The sequence below is a fragment of the Clinocottus analis genome, unplaced genomic scaffold (genome assembly GCF_023055335.1).
Source record: "Clinocottus analis isolate CAN_PGR_092001 unplaced genomic scaffold, fCliAna1.0.p SCAF_56, whole genome shotgun sequence".
Classification (NCBI taxonomy): domain Eukaryota; kingdom Metazoa; phylum Chordata; class Actinopteri; order Perciformes; family Cottidae; genus Clinocottus; species Clinocottus analis.
This window is the reverse complement of record NW_027176214.1, coordinates 265187-281723: the sequence shown is the minus strand read 5'-3', so window position 1 is coordinate 281723 and position 16537 is coordinate 265187. Positions and strand designations below refer to the sequence as shown.

At 47.3% G+C, this 16537-nt stretch overlaps 2 protein-coding genes and 1 pseudogene across 2 annotated transcripts; all 3 read right to left on the bottom strand.

Annotated features, from left to right (window-relative positions):
- Positions 1–899: 899 nt before the first annotated feature.
- On the bottom strand, positions 900–3186 carry LOC137803453 (keratin, type I cytoskeletal 13-like; annotated as a pseudogene).
- Positions 3187–6357: 3171 nt separating this feature from the next.
- LOC137803447 (keratin, type I cytoskeletal 13-like) lies at positions 6358–8306 on the bottom strand. Its single transcript, XM_068601906.1, has 6 exons — positions 7866–8306; positions 7580–7662; positions 7169–7487; positions 6953–7078; positions 6637–6878; positions 6358–6529 (listed from the first exon to the last, which is right to left on the bottom strand). The coding sequence occupies exons 1-6, from the start codon at positions 8283–8285 to the stop codon at positions 6436–6438; spliced, it is 1284 nt and encodes a 427-aa protein (XP_068458007.1). The 5' UTR covers positions 8286–8306; the 3' UTR covers positions 6358–6435.
- Positions 8307–11607: 3301 nt separating this feature from the next.
- Positions 11608–13660, bottom strand: LOC137803444 (keratin, type I cytoskeletal 13-like). The gene is made up of 6 exons (XM_068601902.1): positions 13166–13660; positions 12880–12962; positions 12469–12787; positions 12253–12378; positions 11895–12178; positions 11608–11770 (listed from the first exon to the last, which is right to left on the bottom strand). Exons 1-6 carry the CDS (start codon positions 13637–13639, stop codon positions 11686–11688), a joined length of 1371 nt encoding a protein of 456 aa, XP_068458003.1. The 5' UTR covers positions 13640–13660; the 3' UTR covers positions 11608–11685.
- Positions 13661–16537: the final 2877 nt, after the last annotated feature.

Sequence of the window (16537 nt, the reverse complement as noted above, 5' to 3'; positions counted from 1 at the left end):
ATATTAGTACTCATAATTACTATATTAGTACTCATAATTACTATATTAATACTCATAATTACTATATTAGTACTCATAATTACTATATTAATACTCATAATTACTATATTAGTACTCATAATTACTATATTAATACTCATAATTACTATATTAGTACTCATAATTACTATATTAATACTCATAATTACTATATTAGTACTCATAATTACTATATTAATACTCATAATTACTATATTAGTACTCATAATTACTATATTAATACTCATAATTACTATATTAGTACTCATAATTTACTATATTAATACTCATAATTACTATATTAGTACTCATAATTACTATATTAATACTCATAATTACTATATTAGTACTCATAATTTACTATATTAATACTCATAATTACTATATTAGTACTCATAATTACTATATTAATACTCATAATTACTATATTAGTACTCATAATTACTATATTAATACTCATAATTACTATATTAGTACTCATAATTTACTATATTAATACTCATAATTACTATATTAGTACTCATGATTACTATATTAATACTCATAATTACTATATTAGTACTCATAATTACTATATTACTACTCATAATTACTATATTAGTACTCATGATTACTATATTACTACTCATAATTACTATATTACTACTCATAATCACTATATTAGTACTCATAATTACTATACTAGTACTCATAATTACTATATTAATACTCATACTTACTATATTAATAATCATGATTACTAAACTAATAGTATTAAATAGATTATAGGTATTTTTGCATGTTGCACCTGTTAGATGTTTATGTTCCACTGCTCTGCCTCCCAGTGGACCCAGTAAGGACCGGTCCGCTCACCTGTACAGTCCCAGTAAGGACCGGTCCGCTCACCTGTACAGCTCCCCGTCCAGCAGCCTCCGGTACTCTGCGATCTCCATCTCCAGCCGGGTCTTGATGTCCAGCAGCACCTGGTACTCCTGCCCCTGCCTCTCCAGGTCGGCCCTCAGCTGCAGCAGCTGCTCCTCCATGCAGGTGACGTGATGCTGGAAGCCGGCCAGCAGGGCGGCGTAGCGGCTCTGACACTCGGCCAGAGTTCCTTCCAGAGACGCTTTCTGCGGCGCAGAGGAAACCCAGTGAGCGGCTTTTACACACTCTAACACACACACGCTAACACACACACACTAACACACTGACCATGCTTTACCACACTCTAACACACACTCTAACACACTGACCATGCGTTAACACACTCTAACACACACTCTAACACACTGACCATGCGTTAACACACTCTAACACACACTCTAACACACTGACCATGCGTTAACACACTCTAACACACACTCTAACACACTGACCATGCTCTGCTGCGCCTGCAGCTCGATCTGCAGGTTCTGCAGTGAGCGCTGGCTCTCTGTGACCGCTGAGCGAGACGACTGCAGACTCTCTGTGCTCACGGCGACTTCCTTAGTGAGTTCATCGGACTGAACAGAACCGAGAAGACAGGAAGAGAATCTCATGAAGCAACATGAATCTGTTCATGAAGCAACCTCGACCCGGGGTCTCCTCGCTCACCTTGGCCTGGAACCAGACCTCCAGCTCTCTGCGGCTCTTGATGGCGGACGCTTCGTACTGCTCCCTGACTTCGGCCATGATGACGGACATGTCCTACTGCGGGGCGGCGTCCACCTCCACGTTCACCTGGCCGCCCACCTGCGCCCGCATGGCCAGCAGGTCCTGCAGGGGCACGCACATCAAACAGGAGTCAAGACGATGGCTCATTGTTTATTCAGACAAAATGGAGGGGTTTTTTCTTGTTCATATAAGGTTGAATTCCCTTTTGAATTATCTGATGAATTATTAATGCAGTTTCGCACGAGATGAAAAATATCCACAATAAATACTTCATGCTGAATTTACTCACGAACAATACCCACTGAGCTGCTTCATCAAGAGAGAAATAGTAGTTTGAACTCATTTTCTTTGCAAAATCACAAGAACTGAAGGTTGAAGTTTCCTCAACTTCTCCTCCATCATAAAAATGCTTTGAGGAACATTTACAAATGGTCCTGATATTCATATTGAGCTTTAATGAGCCACCTCATCGTGGTTCTTCCTGAGCTGGATCAGCTCCTCCCTCAGTGATTCGATCTGCATCTCCAGGTCGGACCTCCCCAGAGTCAAGTCGTCCAGGAGCCTCTTGAGCCCGGAGATGTCGGCCTCCACCGACTGGCGCATGTTCAGCTCGTTGTCAAACCTGCAGACGGACCGGCAGCAGCGTTAAAGCAGCTGCATGGCGGAGTTATCCGGGAAAGGGATGCACAACACCTGCAAAGGAAAGAGACTCACTTGACCCTGAAGTCCTCCGCAGCCAGCTTGGCATTATCGATGGCCAGGTACAGGGATCCGTTGGTTCGGGTTGCAAAGAGTATCTGAAACACAAAGCAGGTTTTATCTCATCATCAGAATCTTCTAATGTGCCCTGAACCTGCAGGTTTGTCTCCTCATAAACATAAAGGACCCTTTATTTTGGTTTGTGAGGCAGCTGATGTTAAAGGAGCATCCGTGCTTGTTATTCTGGCGGTTCTTGTTTGCAGAAGTCTTCATGCAAAGCCTGTTTGCTCTTCAGGTGGCCTCTGTGTGTTTTGGGTGTGGCAACACATCCCCCACGGCCCACCTGTCCGCCTCTCTGGGCCTTTGAGCCGGAGGGGATGTATTTTTGAGTCTTCCCTGGAAAAGAGAGACAAACCTGCGCTCAGAATTGTAGGCCGGACTCACCTGGTCCTGCATGTCGCCGATGGCGTCCGTGAAGGCGGTGCAGTCGTGGCCCTCGGGTCTGGTCTTGCTTTCCAGAAACTGGCGGATCTTGAGCTCCAGCTCCCCGTTGGCCGCCTCCAGGCTGCGCACCTTGTCCAGGTAGGAGGCCAGCCGGTCGTTCAGGTTCTGCATGGCCATCTTCTTGTTGTCGGAGATGTCGATGGCATCGGACAGGTTGAAGCCGCCGGCGGCTCCGGCGGCAGAAAACCCTGCGGCAGCAGAGGAGAAGCTCCTGGGAGCGCTCACGCTGGAGATGCGGACTCCCTTGCCTCCGGCACCGGCGTACACGCTGGGGGCCCTCGTGGAGCCGAGGCGGCTTCCGCTGGAAAAGTTGACGGAGCGAGCGTAGGAGGCCATGCTGCAGGAGTCTGCTCTGGACGGAGAGGAGAGAATGAAGCGCTGCTGGCCTCGGGCTTCTTTTATGCCACCTGAAAGTGAGGGAGGGGTTCAGGTTCAGGGTCCGGCCCCCTCGGGGAAAAGGACCAGCAGGACGAGGACCAGCAGGACGAGGACCAGCGGAGCAACCAATCATAGCAGGAATGATAAGTACATGTCTGTTGCACAACACAGAGCCTCTGTTTGCTCTGCTGAAGAGGACTCCAGCCTGCCTTCAGGTGAATCTAGGATGAATAAACATCTTCTCTTCTCTCATCGGCTTCACGTTCTGCTCTGCAGACCCTCGTCTACGCGTCGCACAGATTCCTCTCTGCAGGTCCAGACCTGCTGATCTGGATCCAGGGTGTCGTGTTAGGCCCTGCAGCTCCGGCTCTTATTGTGCAAGCAAACAATGAAATCCTTTGTGCCAACTCTAGTTTCACACTGTGCGACCAAACTAGAAGGAAACACACCTTATTTAAGTTGTTGACCTTATTTATGTTGTTTACCTTAATTGCGTTGTTTCATGTGAACAAACGAAGACAAACGTGTACAAATGCACACAACAACCCCACCAATGTGATCCATTGTGTTTTCTTGTAAGTGGATTCTCATCTAAGCAGCAACCACGTAGCTGACATCATGGCAGCAACAATCAGGCTCTGTGTCACTTCCTTTGTTCAAACAGGGATCTGGTTTTGAGTATGAGACCTAAGATAAGATCATCTTTTATTAGTCCCTCAGTGGGGAAATTTCAGGTTTACAGCAGCACTGCTCACAAGTAAATACAGACAAAAATCAAGTAATAGACCCATAAAAACACAACATCCAGAAGAGCTCCACGATCCTGAGTAGTGGAACAAGTACACCAATCAGTGAGCAGTATTTTGTTTCCATGAAGTCTTTGTTCTGAAGTCTTTGTTCTAAAGTCTTTGTTCTAAAGTCTTTGTTCTGAAGTCTTTGTTCTGAAGTCTTTGTTCTAAAGTCTTTGTTCTGAAGTCTTTGTTCTGAAGTCTTTGTTCTAAAGTCTTTGTTCTGAAGTCTTTGTTCTGAAGTCTTTGTTCTAAAGTCTTTGTTCTGAAGTCTTTGTTCTGAAGTCTTTGTTCTAAAGTCTTTGTTCTGAAGTCTTTGTTCTGAAGTCTTTGTTCTAAAGTCTTTGTTCTGAAGTCTTTGTTCTGAAGTCTTTGTTCTGAAGTCTTTGTTCTGAAGTCTTTGTTCTAAAGTCTTTGTTCTAAAGTCTTTGTTCTGAAGTCTTTGTTCTGAAGTCTTTGTTCTAAAGTCTTTGTTCTGAAGTCTTTGTTCTGAAGTCTTTGTTCTGAAGTCTTTGTTCTGAAGTCTTTGTTCTAAAGTCTTTGTTCTGAAGTCTTTGTTCTGAAGTCTTTGTTCTAAAGTCTTTGTTGTAAGTATCTGACAACCCGGTTTAAAGTGAACAAGATCCATTTGATGGAGCACCAACATCCAGAAGGTTTACTAGTATGTAGGTCACCTCAGAGGGCCTTTTGTCATGTTTTCTCCACTTGAAGGTCACCTCAGAGGGCCCTTTGTCATGTTTTCTCCACTTGAAGGTCACCTCAGAGGGCCCTTTGTCATGTTTTCTCCACTTGACGGTCACCTCAGAGGGCCTTTTGTCATGTTTTCTCCACTTGAAGGTCACCTCAGAGGGCCCTTTGTCATGTTTTCTCCACTTGAAGGTCACCTCAGAGGGCCCTTTGTCATGTTTTCTCCACTTGAAGGTCACCTCAGAGGGCCCTTTGTCATGTTTTCTCCACTTGACGGTCACCTCAGAGGGCCCTTTGTCATGTTTTCTCCACTTGACGGTCACCTCAGAGGGCCCTTTGTCATGTTTTCTCCACTTGACGGTCACCTCAGAGGGCCCTTTGTCATGTTTTCTCCACTTGACGGTCACCTCAGAGGGCCCTTTGTCATGTTTTCTCCACTTGACGGTGTACCACAGGCGCATCCAAAATGGACTTTTTGCTCTGTTTCATTAACTCATGGTGGCATTAAGGAGTTTAGTCGTATTTGTATTTCAGCAGGTCAACATTTATATAAATATGTTTACATATTAATCAATAAAACATTTTACAAAAATTAAAATGTAATTTCTAAAGCGTCTTTGAATGTGTCTTCTCATGACCGACTTCTCTAACTTCTAACTTCTCTTATGCATCGTGTGCCTTTAAAGCACGATCTGTATCTCTGCACAGATTCAGCTTTCCTGCGCATTGCTTCCATTCAGTCAGCTGTCTGACCTGCAGCTCTGCAGCTCTGCAGCTCTGCATCTCTGCAGCTCTGCAGCTCTGCAGCTCTGCAGCTCTGCAGCTCTGCAGCTCTGCATCTCTGCAGCTCTGCAGCTCTGCAGCTCTGCAGCTCTGCATCTCTGCAGCTCTGCATCTCTGCAGCTCTGCAGCTCTGCATCTCTGCAGCTCTGCATCTCTGCATCTCTGCATCTCTGCAGCTCTGCAGCTCTGCATCTCTGCAGCTCTGCAGCGGTGAGCGGCGGCTTCAGGGCGTTTTCATGCTGGAACAAGGAAGCGAGCCGCATGCCTTCAGTCACGTGGTTCCTTTACTGGAACCATACATCAAACCAACTTAACGAGCACAGAACAGCAGGAAGAGTTCTGTTTGAAATGAAGTTTATTCACGGCAGAAAAATATTATAATTTAAAACTATAACTAACAATAATTTCCCTCCTTGTTCACTTTATTGTTCACATTTTGATTGAATGGAGTCTCGGTTGCATCATCACCTCGCTGCACAAGCTTTGTGTCCTGACTGTTGAAGTTAAGTTGAGTTAAAGATCTCCAGAAAAGGATAAACAAGTATTGTATTCTGTTTTATTTACATTTTATTACTAAATATATTATTTATTATTGTCTTTTGACTCAAGATGACATTTTGTCTGAATCATGAGGTTTACATTTAATAGTATTTGTATGCACTCGTAGTATATTTATACACAGATACTTAGTCTGTTTGTTGTTTCTGTGCTTTGTTTACTGAGTTGTTTTTTTTTTGTGAAACTATATTTTAGAAAACTTCCAACAATGAACTCCTCTTTGAGCTCCACCAGGACTCACCTGGCCCTAGTGGCCACCAGAGGAACTGCAGCGCTACGCTTCATTAGAACAGAAGACACAACACATGATCTCTTATTTTAAAGGCTGTCAGCAGACTTTTATTGTGACGTTTGTTTCCTTGAGAGCGCCTCCTGCTGGAGCTCGCCGGCTCTAGGATGTGGATGAGCTCACCACCTTCCCGTCCACGATCTCCTCTGTGACCACGATGACCTTGGTGGTGGTGGTGGTGCTGGTGGAGGACGAGCTGCAGGAGAGAGAGAACCGGGGCTGAATCTCATGACAGAAAGTAAGTGACCGTGATGAGCTTGTGGTCAGACGGTGGTCTGAGGATCGGCTCTGTGGTCGTCTCACCTGCTGCTGCCGTAGCTGCTGCCGCCTCCCTCCCCGTCCAGCAGCCTCCGGTACTCTGCGATCTCCATCTCCAGCCGGGTCTTGATGTCCAGCAGCATCTGGTACTCCTGCCCCTGCCTCTCCAGGTCGGCCCTCAGCTGCAGCAGCTGCTCCTCCATGGAGCTCACCTGCATCTGGTACCCCGACAGCTGCATGGAGTAGCGGTTCTGGGTGTCGGCCAGCTGGGCCTCCAGGGACGCTTTCTGCAGAGAGACGGAGGAGGTTAGCTTGTGACCTGGTGGGCGTGAAGAGGAGCCGCGAGCAGAGAGGCGCTCACCATGCTCATCTGGGACTGCAGCTCGATCTCCAGGCTCTGCAGAGTCCGCTTCAGATCGGTGAGCTCTGTTTTGGACGTCTGGATGACCTCAACGCTGACGGCGACTTCTTTGTTCAGGGCTTCCGTCTGCGTGGGGGACACAAAGCACCGAGCGTGTCACCAACATCCATCCCATAATAGCTGCTGAGACGTCTCAGGTGGCGGCTCAGGTCTTACCTTGGTCTGGAACCAGGCCTCCAGCTCTCTGCGGCTCTTGGCGGCGGACGCTTCGTACTGCTCCCTGACTTCGTCGATGACCTTGCTGAGGTCAACGCCCGGCGCGGCGTCCACCTCCACGTTCACCTGGCCGGTCATCTGAGCGCGCATGGCCAGCAGCTCCTCCTCGTGGTTCTTCTTGAGGAAGATCAGCTCCTCCTTCAGGCCCTCGATCTGCATCTCCAGGTCGGACCGGCTCATGGTCAGCTCGTCCAGGACTCTCCTCAGACCGGCGATGTCGGCCTCCACCGACTGCCGCATGGCCAGCTCGTTCTCGAACCTGCGGAGCGAAGACAAAGCGTTGGTTTCCGAAGCCGCGAACGCTTCAGGAGGTGAAACAGAACTTTAGGGTTCAGGGATCGGTTCACTGACTTGAGCCGGAAGTCGTCGGCGGCCAGCTTGGCGTTGTCGATGGAGAGGTAGATGCCCCCGTTGACTCTGGTGGCGTCCTGGATCTGGGAGGAAAGAGAGGAGAGAAACCTTGTTTACTTTTCAAGTTCCCCATCGGCGAAGACGAACCAGCGACAGGAAACCAGCTCGTCTGCAACGCTTTAGTTTGAGGGCTTTGTTTGATCTGCTGACAGAAACAAACGCCTCTTCTCTGCTTACTGAGGAGCGCCTCCTTACACGCGCTGGCATTTGGATGATGGTGGCCTACCTTTCCCTGCAGATCTGCGATGGTGACGTAGTAGGCGCTGTAGTCTCTGGAGGACGGTGACGTCTTGCTGTCCAGGAACTGCCTGATCTTCAGCTCCAGCTCCCCGTTGGCCAGCTCCAGCTTGCGGACCTTTTCCAGGTAGGAGGCCAGGCGGTCGTTCAGGTTCTGCATGGTGGCCTTCTCATTGGCCGAGATGTCTGCGCCACCGCCGCCTCCACCGCCTCCAGCGGAGAAGCTGAAGCCTCCACCTCCTCCTCCACCGGAGCTGAAGCCATAGCCACCTCCTCCACCACTGGAGCCCCTGGAGATCTTAACCTGACCGCCTCCTGCTCCACCGTACATGGAGCTACTGCTGTAACCACCGCCGCCTCCACCCGAGGAGCTCCTGAAGCTGCTGCTGCTGTTTCTTGTGCTGAACATGCTGAGAGGTGATGAGGAGGCTCTGCTTCAGAAGAGAGTGAAGAGGGAAGCGAGCGGCTCGTTTTTTATACTGTTCGAAGAGTTCAGGAGGAGGAGGGGGGGAGGGTGAGGAGGAGGAGGAGGAGGAGGAGGAGGAGGAGGAGGAGACACCTGTTGAAAAGGTTAAGGTGTGTCTGAGTCCCCTGTCAGCAGCTACATGCCGACGGCCTCGGCACAAACGGGTCCTGACACATTCTGCAGCTTAACCTTTAACCTCCACAAGCGCAGGATCATGAATAACTCTGACAGCCGCTCCAGAGGTAAACCCCTTGTGTGCTCAGCAAAGACTCCATGAGGGAGTCACCTGGCCAGCTCTCCTCCTGTGCAAACCACAGACGTGATCAGAGATTAATGCTGGGAAAGTTAAAGTAAACGCTTCTTTGTGTTATTATAATCTACAATACAGGGAATCTGATTGACTTCCTGTTTCACAATGGCTGAAATAATCTGGTTTATGAACCATGAGCATAAAATAATGTGCTTATTTTGCAATAATCAGATTTAAATGATGCAGAAACAAGAAGATAACAATGCAGATTAATAAAAACTGAGCTAAAGAAGCTAAAAGAGCTAACGGATTTAATGGATCTGATGGAGCGAAGTGAGTGAAAGGAAGTAAGAGAGCTAAAGAAGCTAAGAGAGCTAACAGAGTTTACAGAACTAATGGAGCTAACAGAACTAAAGGAGCTAACATAACTAATGGAGCTAACAGAACTAAAGGAGCTAACAGAACTAATGGAGCTAACAGAACTAAAGAAGCTAACAGAACTAAAGAAGCTAACATAACTAATGGAGCTAACAGAACTAAAGGAGCTAACAGAACTAAAGAAGCTAACAGAACTAAAGAAGCTAACAGAACTAATGGAGCTAACAGAACTAAAGAAGCTAACAGAACTAATGGAGCTAACAGAACTAATGGAGCTAACAGAACTAAAGGAGCTAACAGAACTAATGGAGCTAACAGAACTAAAGAAGCTAAGAGAGCTAACAGAATTTACAGAACTAATGGAGCTAACAGAACTAAAGGAGCTAACATAACTAATGGAGCTAACAGAACTAAAGGAGCTAACAGAACTAAAGGAGCTAACAGAACTAAAGGAGCTAACAGAACTAATGGAGCTAACAGAACTAAAGAAGCTAACAGAACTAAAGGAGCTAACATAACTAATGGAGCTAACAGACCTAAAGGAGCTAACAGAACTAATGGAGCTAACAGAACTAATGGAGCTAACAGAACTAAAGGAGCTAACAGAACTAATGGAGCTAACAGAACTAAAGAAGCTAACAGAACTAAAGAAGCTAACAGAACTAATGGAGCTAACAGAACTAAAGAAGCTAACAGACCTAAAGGAGCTAACAGAACTAATGGAGCTAACAGAACTAATGGAGCTAACAGAACTAATGGAGCTAACAGAACTAAAGAAGCTAACAGAACTAAAGAAGCTAACAGAACTAATGGAGCTAACAGAACTAATGGAGCTAACAGAACTAATGGAGCTAACAGAACTAAAGGAGCTAACAGAACTAAAGGAGCTAACAGAACTAATGGAGCTAACAGAACTAAAGAAGCTAACAGAACTAATGGAGCTAACAGAACTAAAGAAGCTAACAGACCTAAAGGAGCTAACAGAACTAATGGAGCTAACAGAACTAAAGAAGCTAACAGAACTAATGGAGCTAACAGAACTAATGGAGCTAACAGAACTAAAGAAGCTAACAGAACTAAAGAAGCTAACAGAACTAATGGAGCTAACAGAACTAAAGAAGCTAACAGAACTAAAGAAGCTAACAGAACTAATGGAGCTAACAGAACTAAAGAAGCTAACAGAACTAAAGGAGCTAACAGAACTAATGGAGCTAACAGAACTAAAGGAGCTAACAGAACTAATGGAGCTAACAGAACTAACGGAGCTAACAGAACTAAAGGAGCTAACAGAACTAAAGACGCTAACAGAACTAACGGAGCTAACAGAACTAATGGAGCTAACAGAACTAATGGAGCTAATAGAACTAAAGGAGCTAACAGAACTAAAGAAGCTAACAGAACTAATGGAGCTAACAGAACTAAAGGAGCTAACAGAACTAATGGAGCTAACAGAACTAATGAAGCTAACGGAGCTAACAGAGCTAGCAGAGCTCACAGAACTAATGAAGCTAACAGAACTAATGAAGCTAACGGAGCTAACAGAACTAGCAGAGCTAACAGAACTAATGAAGCTAACGGAGCTAACAGATCTAATGAAGCTAACGGAGCTAACAGATCTAATGAAGCTAACGGTGCTAACAGAACTAGCAGAGCTAACAGAACTAATGAAGCTAACGGTGCTAACAGAACTAGCAGAGCTAACAGAACTAATGAAGCTAGCACAGCAGGCCACGGGTTTTCTCCTTTCTGATTTTCAAATATAATTTACTCAATAATAAGTGAACTGATGTTAGCTGCAGGTAAACTTATCAGTTTTGCAGAAATGCACCCTGGGAGTTGTAGTTAACTTTTCAAACGTTTACTTTCTACTCTTTTTCAAAGAGAAAGACATTTTCCAACACGGTTGTTCTTATTAGGACTAATATAGACATTTAGTCTCAACGTGGTCATTTCCTTGTTTAATGATGAGTATTTAAGTCCGGATGTGTAATGAAGTAATAACAGCTCTCACTAACTGGGTCACCACACGAATGCTTCTCTGTGTGCACAGGAAGGCTCCTGCAGCCATCACCTGTACTGTCATGCTCTGCACTTTACTTGAGTATTTCCATTTTCTGCTACTTTCTACCTTTACTGTACTACACCTCAGAGGTACGTGTAGTACTCAGTACTGTACTACACCTCAGTACTACCGTAGCGTTAGCTTAGCCCTCCTCATGTGGACTGCAGCCTGAGAGCGACCTGATTGGTTGTCCCTCGTCACATGACATGATGCGTGACAGGAAATCCTCGTCAGTTGAATTCTGAGACTCTTTGTTTATTGAACCTTTGTGGCTGTTTTATATTATTATGAAGTTAAATGACGTCGTATTAGGAACTTATGGAAGTGTTTCATGTTCAAAATAAGCATTTATATATTAAACAATCAATGAAATTCATAAAACATTGAACACTATTGTAAGTTAAAGAGCTTGAGAAAAGGATAAATAAGTTTTGTATTTTAAATTTTATTATTATATATATTGTTTATTATTGTCTTTTGACTCAAGATGATATTTTGTCTGACTCACCTGGCCCTAGTGGCCACCAGAGGAACTGCAGCGCTATGCTTCAATAGAACAGAAGACACATGATCTCTTATTTTAAAGGCTGTCAGCAGACTTTTATTGTGACGTTTGTTTCCTTGAGAGCGCCTCCTACTGGAGCTCGCCGGCTCTAGGATGTGGATGAGCTCACCACCTTCCCGTCCACGATCTCCTCTACGACTGTGATGACCTTGGTGGTGGTGGTGCTGGAGGAGCTGCAGGAGAGAGAGAGAGAATCCTTGAGTCCCTACAAACTAACGCAGCAATGGCCGATCTCTTCAGTTATTACTGCAGGTCGCCACCCGGCAATGTCTCTAAACAACCTTGTGGTCGTCTCACCTGCTGCCACCACCACCGCCGCCGCTGCTGCTGAAGCTGCTGCTGGTGCTGCTGCTGCCGCCTCCGCCTCCCTCCCCGTCCAGCAGCCTCCGGTACTCTGCGATCTCCATCTCCAGCCGGGTCTTGATGTCCAGCAGCATCTGGTACTCCTGCCCCTGCCTCTCCAGGTCGGCCCTCAGCTGCAGCAGCTGCTCCTCCATGGAGCTCACCTGCATCTGGTACCCCGACAGCTGCATGGAGTAGCGGTTCTGGGTGTCGGCCAGCTGGGCCTCCAGGGACGCTTTCTGCAGAGAGACGGAGGAGGTTAGCTTGTGACCTGGTGGGCGTGAAGAGGAGCCGCGAGCAGAGAGGCGCTCACCATGCTCATCTGGGACTGCAGCTCGATCTCCAGGCTCTGCAGAGTCCGCTTCAGATCGGTGAGCTCTGTTTTGGACGTCTGGATGACCTCAACGCTGACGGCGACTTCTTTGTTCAGGGCTTCCGTCTGCGTGGGGGACACAAAGCACCGAGCGTGTCACCAACATCCATCCCATAATAGCTGCTGAGACGTCTCAGGTGGCGGCTCAGGTCTTACCTTGGTCTGGAACCAGGCCTCCAGCTCTCTGCGGCTCTTGGCGGCGGACGCTTCGTACTGCTCCCTGACTTCGTCGATGACCTTGCTGAGGTCAACGCCCGGCGCGGCGTCCACCTCCACGTTCACCTGGCCGGTCATCTGAGCGCGCATGGCCAGCAGCTCCTCCTCGTGGTTCTTCTTGAGGAAGATCAGCTCCTCCTTCAGGCCCTCGATCTGCATCTCCAGGTCGGACCGGCTCATGGTCAGCTCGTCCAGGACTCTCCTCAGACCGGCGATGTCGGCCTCCACCGACTGCCGCATGGCCAGCTCGTTCTCGAACCTGCGGAGCGAAGACAAAGCGTTGGTTTCCGAAGCCGCGAACGCTTCAGGAGGTGAAACAGAACTTTAGGGTTCAGGGATCGGTTCACTGACTTGAGCCGGAAGTCGTCGGCGGCCAGCTTGGCGTTGTCGATGGAGAGGTAGATGCCCCCGTTGACTCTGGTGGCGTCCTGGATCTGGGAGGAAAGAGAGGAGAGAAACCTTGTTTACTTTTCAAGTTCCCCATCGGCGAAGACGAACCAGCGACAGGAAACCAGCTCGTCTGCAACGCTTTAGTTTGAGGGCTTTGTTTGATCTGCTGACAGAAACAAACGCCTCTTCTCTGCTTACTGAGGAGCGCCTCCTTACACGCGCTGGCATTTGGATGATGGTGGCCTACCTTTCCCTGCAGATCTGCGATGGTGACGTAGTAGGCGCTGTAGTCTCTGGAGGATGGTGACGTCTTGCTCTCCAGGAACTGCCTGATCTTCAGCTCCAGCTCCCCGTTGGCCAGCTCCAGGTTGCGGACCTTTTCCAGGTAGGAGGCCAGGCGGTCGTTCAGGTTCTGCATGGTGGCCTTCTCATTGGCCGAGATGTCTGCGCCACCGCCGCCTCCACCGCCTCCACCGCCTCCACCGCCTCCAGCGGAGAAGCTGAAGCCTCCTCCACCTCCTCCTCCACTATAGCTCCCACCATAGCTGAAGCCTCCACCTCCTCCTCCACCGGAGCTGAAGCCATAGCCACCTCCTCCACCACTGGAGCCCCTGGAGATCTTAACCTGACCGCCTCCTGCTCCACCGTACATGGAGCTACTGCTGTAACCACCGCCGCCTCCACCCGAGGAGCTCCTGAAGCTGCTTCTTGTGCTGAACATGCTGAGAGGTGATGAGGAGGCTCTGCTTCAGAAGAGAGTGAAGAGGGAAGCGAGCGGCTCGTTTTTTATACTGTTCTCGAGTTCAGGAGGAGGAGGATGAGTTCATGCCAGGTCTGGGTGGAGACACTTGTTCTTCTTACATCAAAAAGCTTACAGAGTGTTTCCAAATCCACCCGTCACCTGCTGCATGCTGAGGCCTGTCTTCATGAAACATAACCAAAATAAATCTTCATCAGATTAATCAAAAAGATAATAATAATGACGAAAATAATGATTCTGTCTTAGAGAAAGAGTAAGGAGATGGGATTCCTCTGTAGGGCTCAGCCTTAGAGATAGAGTAAGGAGATGGGATTCCTCTGTAGGGCTCAGCCTTAGAGATAGAGTAAGGAGATGGGATTCCTCTGTAGGGCTCAGCCTTAGATATAGAGTAAGGAGATGGGATTCCTCTGTAGGGCTCAGCCTTAGAGATAGAGTAAGGAGATGGGATTCCTCTGTAGGGCTCAGCCTTAGAGACAGAGTAAGGAGGTGAGGTTCCTCTGTAGGGCTCAGCCTTAGAGATAGAGTAAGGAGATGGGATTCCTCTGTAGGGCTCAGCCTTAGAGATAGAGTAAGGAGATGGGATTCCTCTGTAGGGCTCAGCCTTAGAGATAGAGTAAGGAGATGGGATTCCTCTGTAGGGCTCAGCCTTAGAGACAGAGTAAGGAGGTGAGGTTCCTCTGTAGGGCTCAGCCTTAGAGAAAGAGTAAGGAGATGGGATTCCTCTGTAGGGCTCAGCCTTAGAGATAGAGTAAGGAGATGAGGTTCCTCTGTAGGGCTCAGCCTTAGAGATAGAGTAAGGAGATGGGATTCCTCTGTAGGGCTCAGCCTTAGAGATAGAGTAAGGAGATGAGGTTCCTCTGTAGGGCTCAGCCTTAGAGACAGAGTAAGGAGGTGAGGTTCCTCTGTAGGGCTCAGCCTTAGAGAAAGAGTAAGGAGGTGAGGCTCCTCTGTAGGGCTCAGCCTTAGATATAGAGTAAGGAGATGAGGTTCCTCTGTAGGGCTCAGCCTTAGAGACAGAGTAAGGAGGTGAGGCTCCTCTGTAGGGCTCAGCCTTAGATATAGAGTAAGGAGATGAGGTTCCTCTGTAGGGCTCAGCCTTAGATATAGAGTAAGGAGGTGAGGCTCCTCTGTAGGGCTCAGCCTTAGAGACAGAGTAAGGAGGTGAGGCTCCTCTGTAGGGCTCAGCCTTAGATATAGAGTAAGGAGATGAGGTTCCTCTGTAGGGCTCAGCCTTAGAGATAGAGTAAGGAGGTGAGGCTCCTCTGTAGGGCTCAGCCTTAGAGATAGAGTAAGGAGGTGAGGCTCCTCTGTAGGGCTCAGCCTTAGATATAGAGTAAGGAGATGAGGTTCCTCTGTAGGGCTCGGCCTTAGAGACAGAGTAAGGAGATGAGGTTCCTCTGTAGGGCTCAGCCTTATAGACAGAGTAAGGAGATGAGGTTCCTCTGTAGGGCTCGGCCTTAGAGACAGAGTAAGGAGGTGAGGCTCCTCTGTGCTTAAAGGATCCAGATAAAGTGGATCAGCATCTCATCAGGACGTCTCCCATTAGAGGTTTCTGGCTAAACTGGTGAAAGACCCAGAACACGCTGGAGGGATTACATCTCCCAGCACCGAGCTAACAGAGCTAACGGATTTAATAAAGCTGATGGAGCTAACGGAGCCAAAAGAACTAAAGAAGCTAACGGAGCAAACAGAACTAAATGAGCTAATAGAACTAAAGGAGCTAACAGAGCTAACGGAATGGGAGGAGCTAACGGAACTAATGAAGCTAACGGAGCTAACAAATCTAATGAAGCTAACGGAGCTAACAGAACTAGCAGAACTAACAGAACTAATGAAGCTAACTGAGCTAAGAGATCTAATGAAGCTAACAGAGCTAACAGAACTAATGAAGCTAACATAGCTAACAGGACTAATGAAGCTAATGGAGCTAACAGATCTAATGAAGCTAACAGATCTAATGAAGCTAACAGAGCTAACAGAGCTAGCAGAACTAACAGAACTAATGGAGCTAATGGAGCTAACAGATCTAATGAAGCTAACAGATCTAATGAAGCTAACAGAGCTAACAGAGCTAGCAGAGCTAACAGAACTAATGAAGCTAACGGTGCTAACAGAGCTAGCAGAGCTAACAGAACTAATGAAGCTAACGGTGCTAACAGAACTAGCAGAGCTAACAGAACTAATGAAGCTAGCACAGCAGGCCACGGGTTTTCTCCTTTCTGATTTTCAAATATAATTTACTCAATAATAAGTGAACTGATGTTAGCTGCAGGTAAACTTATCAGTTTTGCAGAAATGCACCCTGGGAGTTGTAGTTAACTTCTCAAACGTTTACTTTCTACTCTTTTTCAAAGAGAAAGACATTTTCCAACACGGTTGTTCTTATTAGGACTAATATAGACATTTAGTCTCAACGTGGTCATTTCCTTGTTTAATGATGAGTATTTAAGTCCGGATGTGTAATGAAGTAATAACAGCTCTCACTAACTGGGTCACCACACGAATGCTTCTCCGTGTGCACAGGAAGGCTCCTGCAGCCATCACCTGTACTGTCATGCTCTGCATGCACTGCATGCCTTCACCTGGGCGTGGCGCGTGGTATTGTGCTGCAGGCTTGTTCCCATCGTGAGCAGCAGCTCTCAGGGTGCAGGACTCACAGGAATGTACAACACCCACTTGAATGAGCTGCATGTAGAAAACCTGCAGGATGTTTGTTCAGAGGCGTGTCGCCTTCGCTTATGCAGCTTTGAAAGGAAAAATACAGAATGAGCCACTAAAGCTCAATATGGGCTTCATCACACACGATGCAGCGCCACACAGAGAGGACGTCTCTCTGGCTTCACTCTGAGGACTTTCTCC

Excerpts from the sequence above, each read along its gene's own strand:
- LOC137803447 (XM_068601906.1), bottom strand. The coding sequence starts at position 8,285 with ATGTTCAGCACAAGAAACAGCAGCAGCAGCTTCAGGAGCTCCTCGGGT. Across the intron at positions 7,488-7,579 it reads GCCGACGACTTCCGGCTCAA|GTTCGAGAACGAGCTGGCCA; the intron begins GTCAGTGAACCG and ends TTCGCTCCGCAG. Across the intron at positions 6,879-6,952 it reads TGCAGTCCCAGATGAGCATG|AAAGCGTCCCTGGAGGCCCA; the intron begins GTGAGCGCCTCT and ends GTCTCTCTGCAG.
- LOC137803444 (XM_068601902.1), bottom strand. The coding sequence starts at position 13,639 with ATGTTCAGCACAAGAAGCAGCTTCAGGAGCTCCTCGGGTGGAGGCGGC. Across the intron at positions 12,788-12,879 it reads GCCGACGACTTCCGGCTCAA|GTTCGAGAACGAGCTGGCCA; the intron begins GTCAGTGAACCG and ends TTCGCTCCGCAG. Across the intron at positions 12,179-12,252 it reads TGCAGTCCCAGATGAGCATG|AAAGCGTCCCTGGAGGCCCA; the intron begins GTGAGCGCCTCT and ends GTCTCTCTGCAG.